General features: G+C 41.7%; 1 protein-coding gene across 3 annotated transcripts in view; it reads left to right on the top strand.

Moving 5' to 3' along the window:
• Positions 1-9,398, top strand: part of PIK3CB (phosphatidylinositol-4,5-bisphosphate 3-kinase catalytic subunit beta) — a 266,552-nt gene extending 257,154 nt beyond the window's left edge. For all 3 annotated transcript variants that reach the window (XM_040349021.1, XM_040349020.1, XM_040349022.1), the window contains 2 exons: positions 212-344; positions 7,730-9,398. In XM_040349021.1, coding sequence (XP_040204955.1) covers positions 212-344; positions 7,730-7,867 — 271 coding nt within the window. In that variant the 3' untranslated portion in view covers positions 7,868-9,398. The remainder of the gene's footprint in view (positions 1-211; positions 345-7,729) is intronic.
• Positions 9,399-13,657: the final 4,259 nt, after the last annotated feature.

The following is a 13,657-nucleotide window of genomic DNA, read 5'->3' as shown; positions in this document are numbered from 1 at the left end:
ACCAACAAAGGATGAAAAAAGATGAAAAGAATTTAAAAAAAAATAGTTTAAGATGCATGGTTCTTTAGAAAACTAAATATCATCCAGTTAGGGTTACGTCTGCAGTTCTTCAATATGGGTCTTTTTTTTATTTTCTTGTTTGAGCTAGGAGTAGTTTTGCATGAAACACTAGTATTATGTGAAACTCATTGTCTGTGCTTCTCATCTGCAGATTCCGGCAGTGTTGCCAGGATGCCTATCTGATCCTGCGCAGGAACGGAAACCTCATCATCACACTCTTTGCACTCATGCTGACAGCTGGACTCCCAGAATTAAGCTCTGTGAAAGATATTCAGTATGTCAAGGTAAAGCGAGTGGCCTCCTATATGCGAACAGTGCACAACACCCCCAATTCCAAACATCTGTATCTTAATCCTACAGTACAGGACACAGGGCTTGTTTTCATGGATCATGGGTTAAATGCAGGCTACCTTCAGGTGACTGGACACTGCTAGGACTGCCCCTAGTGCACACCCTATAGCCCCATCCACTTTGTGAGACTCCAGTTTTTTGTTGGTGTCCTTTTCTTTGTAGAATTTTTAACAGCTTTTTTTCTTGTGACCCCCTTCTAACAAGTTCTCACTGCTTTTTCCCTTGGGCTGTCTGGTCATTTCTGAATTGGTACCCCTTTAGGGTATACTGTGTGAGGCTGGCCTGTAATGTTTGAGTTCTTTGGAAAAATATTCTTCACACACATTGAATGTGCACTACATGAGGATTGGCCTATTCCTGAAAGGATGTTGACTCCAAAGCGTTTTCTCGAAATGTATTCTATGGAAAAGGCATTTAAGAAAAATGGGCTGTACGGGTAGTAGATCATCAACAAACACCTTTCAGTTCCTTTGAGGATCTTCCCTCTCTTAAGGACTCTGTTTCGAAGCCCTTCTAAAGACCTCTGCCCTTGCAGGTTCGTCCCTGTAGCTGATAATTGCTGCCATGTCTATTTGCCAGATAAAGGCTAATGGGACAAGACAAAAGAATATGAACCTGTCTTTGAGGCCCTCATTTACTTCGAACAATTGTAGCTGATTTCCTTGGTCCTATTTTATGTTGATGTCCTAGAGAATGTTCTTTGCCTTGTCTCTAGAATGTCCTTTATCTATATGCACAGGATTTTGTGGTTAAAAGCTTGGTCTGCTGAACCTGCTTGTAAGAAGTGCATAAAGCCCCGTACACATAGGCCGAAACGTCTGGAGATGACGGGCAGTCCGACGTTTGGCCCGTGTATGTCAGTCTGTCGGACAGAAGTTCAGACAGCTTTTGTCGGACATGCATGCTGGAAAACCAGCAGCCAATCGACGATCTCCAACAATGGCAGAGAGCGCTGATCAGAGTGTTCTGGCAAGGGGGCTGTCCCCCTGTCAGAATACAACAGCTCGGGGGGGGGAAAGCTGAACTAACCTTGCATGGTTAGTACAGCGGCTCGGACCTATCAGTTTTTTGTTTTTTTGTGCAACCCAGTGTGTCCCTGGATTAATACACATGCCTTTTGATGGTGAACACCTGTTTGGGTTATCCTTTAAAAAATTCATCAAGGAAAGGCTCTGGGTGAAATGTGTTCCTGCCCCACAAAAAAAGCCTACTCACACAGCTACTGCCTCTACTCGACAAAATGTGTCTCTTTATTCTCACCAGCCATCAACCTCAAAACCAAGGCTTTGTGCTTTCTTTCATTGCAAGTTTTAGACCTTCATTCGCCTGAGCCTGCTCAGTGGGCCTTCTCACAATGGGGTACAGAATAGATTTTCTAGCTCTCCATCTCTCACTTCCTACTTTTAAATCTGCATCCGCTTCAAAATGAGCCTATTTACCCAGCTGAAAATGTAAGGTTGCGCTGTCTCCTAAACAAAGAAAAAACTCTTGTCAAAAAATAAGCAAACAGTGTATCAACTAGTAATACATAGAGTTCAATAAACAAGTGTCCATGTGTATCAAAAATCATTCCATTAGTATTTCACTGACTGGATGTGACTAGTGATAATAAAGTATAACGATCCAAATGAAAATTAAATTGGCCTCTTACCAACTTCCAATCTCTAAATTATAAGACATCAAACGCATGAGGTAAGCAAATGCTTGGCCACATCCCCCTATGTCTCTCCCGACCTCCAAGATGGATAGATCCAACAGCTCCAGGCTCAGCGTTCCAACACCTCTCACTCTGGACTCTGGCTCCACACGGAAAGTATATTCTACAGCGTCCCAGCACAGATTGCCTCACTCAGGATGATCACTGTGCTTCATTCAGGTGTGAGTGCATGATAAGGGAACACAAAGAGCTCATCATATAGTATGTAAAAACTGGGGGTTTATTTAACCGGTTAAGGACCGCAGCACGACTATTTACGTTGGCAGAATGGCACGGCTGGGCACATGGACGTACAGGTCCATCCCCTTTAAGATGCCCAGCCGTGGGTCGCGAGCCCGCCGCCGGCACTCTCACGACCCGGTCCTGTCCTCTGTGACCGCGGGACCTGCGGACCCGATCGCCGCCAGTGTCCCGCGATCGGGTCACAGAGAGGAAGAACAGGGAGAGGTGAGTGTAAACAAACCTTCCCCGTTCTGCCTAGTGTGGCTGTCAGTGATCGTCTGCTCCCTGTGTTAGGGAACTACGATCAGTGACGTTACACAAACAGCCACGCCCCCCACAGTAAGAACACTCTCTTGGTACACACTTAACCCCTACAGCGCCCCCTCATGGTTAACCTCTTCACTGCCAGTGTCATTTTCACAGCAAACCGTGCATTTTTATAGCACTTTTCGCTGTGAAAATGACAATGGTTCCAAAAATGTGTCAAAAGTGTCCGATGTGTCCGCCATAATGTAGCAGTCGTGAAAAAAATCGCTGATCGCCATTAGTAGTAAAAAAAAATTAATAAAAATGCTATAAAACTAATATTAATAAAAATGCCATAAAACTATCCCCTATTTTGTAAATGCTATAAATTTTGCGCAAACCAATCAATAACCGCTTATTGCGATATTTTTTTTTTTTTTTTTTACCAAAAATATGTAGAAGAATACGTATTGGCCTAAACTGAGGGAAAAAAAGTTTTTTTTATATATATTCTTTGGGGGATATTTATAACAAAAAGTAAAAAATATAGATTTTTTTTTTTTTAATTGTCGCTCTATTTTTGTTTATAGCTCAAAAAATAAAAACCGCAGAGGTGATCAAATACCACCAAAAGAAAGCTCTATTTGTGGGAAAAAAAGGACGCCAATTTTGTTTGGGAGCCACGTCGCACAACCGCGCAATTGTCAGTTAAAGCGACGCAGTGCCGAATCGCAAAAAGGGGCCAGGTCCTTTACCTGCATATTGGTCCGGGTCTTAAGTGGTTAAGCTAAAATATACACTTACAACAGAGATATTGGGCAGTAGAGCGAGGATGATCCAGGATGGAGATCGCCAACAAATCTGTCACAGCTCTCGTCTCCTTCCAATATGTTCCTCTTAACAGTCTACAACTGGGAATGTGGAATATACTTTTAGTGTGGCGCTAGAGCAGTGTTTCTCAATTCCAGTCCTCAGGCCCCCCCAACAGGTCAGGTTTTCAGGATTTCCATTATTTTGCACAGGTGATTTGATCAGTTTCACTGCCTTAGTAATCACCACAGCCTTTTCATCTGAGGGAAATCCTGAAAACCTGACCTGTTGGGGGGGCCTGAAGACTGGAATTGAGAAACACTGCGCTAGAGTGACAGGTGTTGGTATGCTGAGCCTGAAGCGGTCTGATCCTTCCATCCATTCATCTTGGAGGTCGGGAGACAGAGGATGTGGCCAGGCATCTGCCATTTTCTTGCCTCACGCGTTTGATCTCTTATAATTCAAAAATCGTCGGAAGGTGGTAAGAGGCCAATTAAATTTTTCATTTGAATTGTTATACTTTTATTAACACTGGGAATGGTGGATACCAAATGCAGTTGGTGGAATACTAATGGGATAATTTTTGGATACACATGGACACTTTTGTTGAACTCTTTATTTATCACTAGTTAATACATTGCGTTTGCTTATTTTTTGACAAGTTTTCACATTTTTTCATTATCTCCTTGTATCCAAGAAGTGATAAAAGTGCATCAATCTACATTTATAATAAGTGCAAGATTTTCACATGCATTTATATTTACCCAGCTGCCTTGCATCAACTTCATATGGAGTGGTTGTACTATGTTCTTTAGTGGAAAGGTTCCAAGGTTTTTAGTAAAACCTATTCAGTCCTCAAATTAAATGGGAGCATCTGCCCCATAATAGACTAAAAATATCTAAACCGATTTGTGTGCCAAAATTTGGGATGGGATCAAGATGGTCTTTCACTGTCTCTCAGACAAGGGGGATTTCTGGCATCCACCAATTACAAAAACACTTTCTGCATTTTGTTGTGGGAGACCAAGACATTCATGTTATAGGGTACTTGGATGATCTTCTGCCGAAGGACTCCTCAGCCACAGCCTTGTCTGTCAACATCCAAAAGACAATTCAGTTCCTTCAAACCTTTTTTCCTGCCTTTAGAAAATATTGCTTTTTTAAGGTCCCACGTGCAGACCCTTAGTTTGCTTCTGCATGAGGTTTCTGGGCCTAATGGTAGCCTCCTTTAAGGCAGTTCCCTTTACCCAGTTTAACTCCAGGTCACTTCAACTCCACATTCTCACATGGTGTGGGTCAAACAACAAATTACTGTATCTCTCTGGATTGCCCTATGTACCTATAGAGCCAGACTAATCTTTCCTGACTCCAGGGCAAAGTTGGAGATCCACCCTGCCAGGAAAGTAATTCCTTCATATGCCCTGGAAGGTGATGATGGATGCCAGCCTTTGTGGCTGTGGCAGAGTTTATAACTCAACTGTTATGGGGACCTGGACCTCGGAAGACTCCCCATCAGCATTCTGAAACAGAGAGCCATCAAATTTACTTTACAACACTGGATCACATTTGTGCAAGGTCACCTAGTCAGGGTGCAGTCGAACAATGTGGCCAGAGCAATGACTTGCATAAACTATCATGGGGGTACCAGAACTTGAGTTGTTCAAAGAGAACCCAATTTGATTCTCTTCTGGATATAAATTCACAATTTTAGAGCTCTATTGCATCCACATGCCTGACATGGACAATTAGCCAGCGGACTTCCTAAGCCACAAAAGCCTAGATCAGAAATCTTCATTATCTTTACCGGGGGGAAGGAAACCTAGATATGGACATCTTGACCTCCAGGTTCATCAAGTAACTGAACAGATGTGCTCCTGGACCAAGGATCCTCTGTCCTTCACAGTAGATGTCCTGGTGATTTATTGAAGTCCATTCTCTCTTCAATAAATAATCTCCCTCAGCTGCTGCACACAACAGTTTCCTGTGATCCTCATTGCACTGATCAAGACATTTCTTCAGGAAGTTTCTCATGTAAATCTCACTGTTTGACCCCCCCTGTGTCACCTTTTGGATGCCAACCTGATGTATGTCAGAGACCCAGCCCATCAGATATATCCCACTAAGAAACCTCACATGTAAGGTTGCCTTCCTGAAGGTCATTGCATCTACTAGGCCTGTTTCTGAGCTGGCAGCACTTTCTTGTAAAAAGCCTTTTCTTACATTCCACAGGGACAAGGTCATCTTGACACCACAACCTACTTTTCTACCCATGGTGGTCTCCCCTGTTTACCTCGATGTGGATATTTGTCCTTCCTTACCGCTGTCCTGTCCTGCACTAAAATACACCAAGGAAATTTACCTTACACGGCTTGGATGTTAGGGCTGTCTACCGGATGTTTGCAAACATTCCTTTTTTTTTTTATGTCCTACCTACAGATTTTTGTGGCGAGAACCCTGCCACTAAAAACTACATCTTTAAGGAAAGGGTGGTTCTTTTCCCCATCACAACTCATTCTACCAGGTTTGTTGGTGTCTCCCAGGGTTTTCAGCATCAAGTATTTGTATCCCAGATTTGAAAGCATGGTCCTCTCCAGGAGGCGCTTTAGGCCTCGGCTGAAGTGAGCTTCAGCCACAAGGTGCTTCAAGCTGTCATCTGACTGTTTCAGGTTCCTTAACCCTTGTTTTTTATGAGCCTGGTGGACGTTCTACCAAACCAATACTTTTGCGCTGCCACCTAAAGCGTGTTCTCCCACCCCCACAATGACCTAAAACAAATTAAAACAAATTAAAGGGGTTGTTTTTTATTTTCTAAATAGGTTCCTTTAAGCTAGTGCATTGTTGGTTCACGTTTTCCTTCAATTTCCCTTCTAAATGTTTTTTTCTTTGTTTGTTTTCTTTGTCTGAATTTCTCACTTCCTGTTCCTCCTCAGTAAGCTGTTCTGGCTGACTAACCACCGCTCGGATGATGGTGTGAAGTTTACTGAGGAGAAACAGGAAGTGAGAAATTCAGACAAAGAAAAAAAAACATTTAGAAGGGAAATCGAAGGAAAAGGTAAGTGAACCAACATTGCACTAGCTTAAAGAACCTATTTAGAAAATAAAAAACAAACCTTTACAACCCCTTTTAAAGCGGTTCTCCACCCTAAAGTGGAGTCCCGCTGATCGGAACCCTCCCCCCCTCCGGTGTCACATTTGACACCTTTCAGGGTGGAGGGGGGTGCAGATACCTGTCTAAAGACAGGTATTTGCACCCACTTCCGGCCCAGCATTCACGGGCAAAAGACGGGCATTCCGTCACATCCCGTCGCCCCCCCCCTCGGGTCCCAGCACACAGAGGGAGCCAATTGGCTGGCGCGAGATTTGCGCATGCGCCGTAGGGAACCGGGCAGTGAAGCCGCAGCGCTTCACTTCCTGGTTCCCTCAGCGTGGATGGCGGGGGGAGCAGCAGAGAGATGAGCGATCGCTCATCCTCTGCTGCGATCGACGCTGGATTCCAGGACAGGTAAGTGTCCTAATATTAAAAGTCAGCAGCTGCAGTATTTGTAGCTGCTGGCTTTTAATATTATTTTCCCCATGGCACAACCGCTTTAAATGTATTGCGCTGTTTAAGATTGATAAAATTACACATTTTCCTCAGACACAAATATCAATAAAATAAAAATTCAAATGATAAACAAATTTGTGTCTGCACTCCTTTTTACTGATTGTGTTAAGGCGAGCACAACACACACATTTGTTTTATATTTTGCATATTTATTTTATTGATATTTTTGTCTGATGAAAATGTGCCTTTTTTTTTTTTTTTTTTAACGTTACTGTTGGCAGTTCTGTTTGCTCACCTCTTGTTTATTGCTTTGGGATGTCCCACGATCTATTAATACTTTATAATTAAGTATTGTACTGTACAACTAAGATACCTAATGGGAATTTTGACTTGCATGTAAAAGCCTTCTCTTGAAATACAGTACAGGACAAAGCCCCTTCCCCACGGTCTTGTGGTTACTCTTTACACTTTATTTAGTTTTCTTATTGCGGTTTGACCCTCTTGGAGAGAGTTTTGGAAATCAGCCCATTGGGACCACAGCAAAAAACAAAAGTGTATTTTAGTACAGTTAAGAAGGTTTAGAACCTCTGACAATGTTTGTTTTTATCGCTATATATCCCTCGTATTCTGATGACGACCGTACCATCCATTTCATATGGGGGCATCACAGGGACAGGAAATTAGGAAAAATACAGACCGACATAAAAAAAATGCATTAAGTTTTAAGCAGATAAACTTCTCCTTTTATCTAGTTCTCATTGTTTACTGTTTGATTTCAGGATTCTCTGGCTCTGGGGAAGACAGAAGATGAAGCACTTAAACAATTTAAACAAAAGTTTGATGAGGCTCTGAAAGAGAGTTGGACAACCAAAGTCAACTGGATGGCACACACTATGCGAAAGGATTACAAGTCTTAGCGAAACACCGATGACCACTTTTGTGCCTGACAAGGCTGTCCTTAAATTCCTGGCCTCTCCAAAATGCTCCTGTACGATGAACGAGTTGGCCGGTGGCTGCACGTGAGATATTTCAAAGCTTGTAATCCCATGGCAGCGTACCAATGACACTCAGAAGAAAGAAGATTTTCAAGAGACCCACCGTAAGATGAGCAAATGAGTGAATCTGTGCATAGTAACTCAGTGCTGATGGCAGACATGAACACCAAGACGGTCTTCTGGTTTCTGATGTCTTGGGCTCCACGAATAAGCGGAAAGTGGCATTTTTTTTTACTTGTTAACAGATGGTGGAACAGTTTCCCACCAGGCATTTTAGCAAGGCTCTGGTTTTGCACATTTTTTTTTCTGGCTATTGTAGATGAGCCCTTTTGTTTTAATCTATTTTTAATCTGCATCTGTTTTTATAATATCAAACAAGCCAAGAGGCCCTGATTTTACTTCGTACTGAAATTTTACTCCCTGTCTTCCTAGTAATTCCAGCTCTGCACTGCCACACTCACAGTATTCTCTGTATTTGCCAGCCCCTGGCTCTGAAGAATGGCTGGACATGAGTCACAGGGGAATGCTGTGTCACAATTTCACATATTTTTGGCATTACTAGCATTTGTCTTCCAATGATGTTTCAACTTCAAGAACATTGATTAGCTTTGCTCAGAGAGGTTTGCAAGATCTCTGCCATTTGTAATTAAACGATTCTTAAGGTAAATTAAATTGCAAGCTGTATAGTAGAAATCCTATATTCGCCATAAATCACTACAGATGTTTGGTTGATGCCAAGGCTTCACTTCCTACTGTTCACTCACCTCTAGTTGGCCGGTCTCCAATTTTAAAGAGAGAGCGAAAGAAAAATTAAGTCGGCAGCTACAAATATTGTAGCTGCTAAATTTTATTAAAAGGACACTTACCTGTCCAAGGATCCAGTGCTGTCCTCACTTGGCTGGTTCCGGCATGTTTACTAAAACAGAACTTCCCCTTTTTAGGGTGAGGTTTCACTTTAAAATCATATCTTCATAAATATTTTTTTTTATGGAGACCAAATAACACCCTCAAAATTAAAGCTGTCTTCCTACCTTACAATTATAATAAAATGTAATACAATTAATACAATGTAAAAAAAAAAAAAAAAATATGTTTATTTTTTTTTCTTTAACCTCTAAAATACCAGCCTGTAATATCCCTTCATTACCAGGCCATTTTTCAGTTTTAAATATAATGCCAGGACAGTATCTTTTTTCTAGAATTGATTGGAAATGGAAAAAATCATGCTGGTACTGAGGAGGTTAAAACACGGCACTTGGTATTGGTGCAGTAGATATAGCGCATCATAAAATGTACAGGTCACACACAGGAGATGAAGGGGTTAATGTGCAGAATACACCGGGAGAAAGGGCTTAATGTGCAGGGTAAGATAAGTAAATGAGTTCATAGAAATATCATAGACGTACAGCTCGCTTAGGCCTGGTACACACGATAGGATTGATCCGCGGATCCGTTGGCATGTACTCACCATCGGATCCAAATCTGCGCGGATGACGCGGCGACGTGCGCAACGCTGTCAAATAAGGAAATCCACGCATGCGTCGAATCATTACGACGCATGCGAGGGACGGGTTCGGACGGATCGATCCGGTGAGTCTGTACAGACCACCGGATCGATCCGCTGGAGCCGATTTCAGCGGATAGATTTGTTGGCATGCTAACAAATTTTTATCTGCTGGAAATCGGAAATATCCGCGGATAAATATCCGCTGGAACGTACACACCAGGGGATCTATCCGCTGAAACCGATCCGCTGAGATTTTTCAGCGGGTGGATCCTCTCGTGTGTACGGGGCCTTAGAGATAGGCTGGAGATGAGATGTAATGGAGAAGGAGGGTGGGGGGCTAAAGGGGGAAAAAAATTCTGACAGTCGAGTAAAATCTCTTACTATTAACCGTGTGCTGCTTTCATTTACGTATTTTAACGTTTGTAAACAGAACTGCAGAAATAAAAATCTTCCACTTGTCCAATCAACAACTTTATGGTGGTAGACAAGCAGTTAAAGGAGGATCCCATTTAAACTGAACCTGTGAATTGTCCTTGCAGACAAAAATGTCTGGTTTACTTACACCTATGCCAGCAGCATATACCCAAAATTTCCTTCACTCACCTGCTAAGTCTTTCAGCTGATAGGAGCAGGAGAAGCTGCCCTGTGTAATCTCAAATTGTAGATCACACAGGGCTATGGACTTTCCCAATGTTATGGCCATGGTGCATGGTAATTGGCTTCCATTCCAACATGCTTCTACATTTACATAAGTGCTGGGAGTATTCTTGGCTGGGGAGGAATCTGTTTCTCTGCCCTGACCCTTTCTGTTCAGTATTGCACTGCATTTTACTAAAGATAATGGTCTGTCTGCATGTAATCTGACTGGAGAACAGTTCAGTGCTGCTCCTTCCTCTCATAGAGTTCTCGGTCTCGGAGCATTCTCCTTCACTTTATACCCTGACTGCATTGCGGGCAGCAAGGATTGAAACTATAAGGAGTCAAAATATAGGATCTAATGAGGAAAAGGCATATGTGAAAAGTGGACTAACGAGAGAATTTTTTGTTGCTAATGGCAACCATTTAAAACCACTGTTTAATTTTTGACTGTGCACATGCCAGTTAGAGCTTGATTGGTTTCTGTGGACAACGTTTTTTATTTGTTTTCATTTATACACTTTTCATACATAAGCTCCTTATTATAAGATTACTTTTATTTATATATAATATATCCAGGTCTAGATTTAGACTTCTTACATCTGAAGCTCAAACATCTTAAAATGATCACCCCAGTTGAGCCTAGAAATTAAGACTTGAACTGTAGATGCAAAGCACAGTCTATCTGTCCAAGATTTGCAGTCATTGCTACAGTATAGTTCATCAGTCTGCCCCACTGCTACAAATCATCTGGTCGCCGAAGACCTAGAATTCTGGGCAAGCCATCATACTGCACACCTCTGTTCCAGGATAGCAAGTGGCTGTGCCATTATGTCCTGTCAAAACGAGATGCTGAATAGGGGAGGGGGTGGAGGAGTGCTTAAAGCAGAAATTCCCCTTTGGGTGGAGTGCCGCTTTAAAGTTCACTTTTAGGCAAAAACTGGCCATCATACCCTCACTAGCCCTCTAATCTACTCCCCCCACCCAAACCAGATGCTTGCATACCTGTCAATGACAATAGTAGCCATCTTCTTCCCTGTTTTACCCTCCTAGGAAGAAAATGTACTCCGATGGCTGCATCTCTGCATTAACTTATCATGCATTTTACTGGTACTATTAGTGTGTCTAGTGTAGGAGTATTACTTTTCCATTAAAAGCTGTAAGGTGTCAATGCACAGGAGCAGCTATTGCTGGAGAAGTTTCCAAGCCCGGGAAGGTAATTGTGAGAGGAAGCTGTTGTAAAGAGGTAAATAAAACATGAGTAGATCAGGTAAGGAGGCTAGGAAATGTGCTACTGTATTTCAGAACAAAGGTAAACATTCTTTAAGTCCATACATTGGGCTTAAAATTCCAACCCACCTGAGATATTTCCGTTTGGGCAGACATCCCCAGCTTTATTCAGCCACCAGATTTAAAAATCCCATGGGAGCTCTGTCAGCAAGATCTCTGCACATGAGTTCTTAGAACCACACAACTCAACAGTCTGTACAAGTCAGTGTCAGACTCTTTGTGGAAACCCCTAAATAAGGAGTACAGCGGAAGTAGTGAGACTGCAACAGACCCAGGACTTATTTGAGGGAGATATGAGGCTGGTGGGTGAACCCACCTGTGTCCGCTAGAACTAAAATTTCAGTTTTTGGTAAACTTGATTTTAGTTTTGACACCCCAGCAGTCTCTTTATTTCTGCAAAATATGAATGTTGTTCTTTTTCCTCTTATTTGGGATTTAAAATTGTGCCTTTAAGCAGAATTATAGGCAGGTATAAAAGGTCCACATTTACTGTAGTTATTAAAATCCTTACACGAATTGTAAATACTATCCTTATCTGTGTTTTTATGTTACCCTTCTGTAATCCTCTACTCTTCCAGTCTGTAGTGCAAAGTGCAGCACTGAAAGCAAATCGGGCTGTACTGCATTTTCAAGCGCTGTCAGTCTGACACAGAGAATATACTGGTAGGAGAGAGCACAGCGATGACCTCATCAGTGAGCTGATGCTCCTGAACTGCTTAATCACAGGCTGTGGAAGGTTTTTGACCAAGCTGTACTGCTTTTTACTACACTGGAAAAAGCTAGTCAGGGAACTGGCTTTGTCTGGCAGGGGTGAGTGAATCTCAGGATTGGCTGCACAGAATTAAAAATAATCCGATAGAAGGTAAACCGTTCATGCATATCTGTATCGGCTATCTATTAAACAGCTTGTCTATAGTTTTTTACTCTTACTCTTACCTTGGTGGAACGTCCAGCACTTCTGCAGAGAAGCCTCCATGAGAAGAACCAAGAAGATAAAGTGGCACTGTGTTGGATTATGCAAAGCAGACTATTGCAGCTAGACTTGGATGTAAATTGCCCATTATTGCCATGGAAAGACTTGGTGCAATGTGACTGACCACTGAATAGATTTACATGAAAGAAAATCTAATTGAGAGAATTTATTTATTCCAACCTTATTGTTTTTATAAAGACAGACTATTTTTATTATGATTTGACAGTCACATATTTCCTATATTTATTGAAAGTTTGTAAAGGACAGCATTTATGTCCCAGATGAATGAGATGATGCTTTATTTTGTACAGGACCAGTAGCTGGTGGCAGGTTAGAGACTGCACTGCACAGGACATTCCATGACTACTGCCTGCTTGTGTTGCACACACGTCTTTACACTGGAAATAGACTTGTGTATACTATGGATTATACTGCTGTCTTAATAAGAATGTAACTGATCCAATTTTACACTGTAAGAAAAGCACGCCACCTTCTGATTCAGATGTTGAATAAACATAATCATTGCTCTGGATGTTACTCTTCGTGTCAATCAGTTGTTTTCTTAGATCAGAAGCTAAGGACCCAAATGCTTATTTTACAAAGTACAATTGCCTTTTATGTTTGTAAGTGTATAAACTGATGTGATTGTTCCGATATATAGAAAAATCTTTATTTTTACAGATCTACATCAGTAAAAGCTACATTTGTGATGCTAATTTTTCAGAGCATACAAGGCTTTCTTCTATAAAAGTACAGCACTGCATGTTTGACTATTTTAGCTGCGCAAGCGGTTTACAAGTAGAGGGGTTCTTGTGACTTAGAGCTATTAGAACCTTGCCCATACAGAGAAAATGTAAACTTGATCTTCAAAGGGCCCCCTTATACTCACTTTGTCATATTTCTCCTGATGCTCCTTCCTCTCACAGCAGGCCATGTTACCCGGGCTCTCGTGTATGATAGAGCATACAATAACCCCATGACAGTGTTTGAGCTTAGTAGGAAACCGCTATTCCCACACTGTCAAATAACCAAGGAATTTACATCACTGCTCCTCTTGTCACAGACAGTGCAGTGAGCATAAACAGATTAATGGTCCTCTTTTTGAAGAAACAATGTCTCTATGCCCTGCATGGACAAAGTAAACTCCAGTCTGATATAAAACACTGTTTAATACAGTCATGAATAAATTAAAAAGAAACATTAAATGCATGTTTAACTACAATTATATATCAGACAGGAGGCTCATATATTATGCATTATCTTTCTTTAATAATGCCCATAGCAGAAATACAGTAAACATTTATTG

The sequence above is a fragment of the Rana temporaria genome, chromosome 4 (assembly GCF_905171775.1).
Source record: "Rana temporaria chromosome 4, aRanTem1.1, whole genome shotgun sequence".
NCBI classification, from domain to species: domain Eukaryota; kingdom Metazoa; phylum Chordata; class Amphibia; order Anura; family Ranidae; genus Rana; species Rana temporaria.
This window is presented reverse-complemented; position numbering and strand designations above follow the sequence as displayed.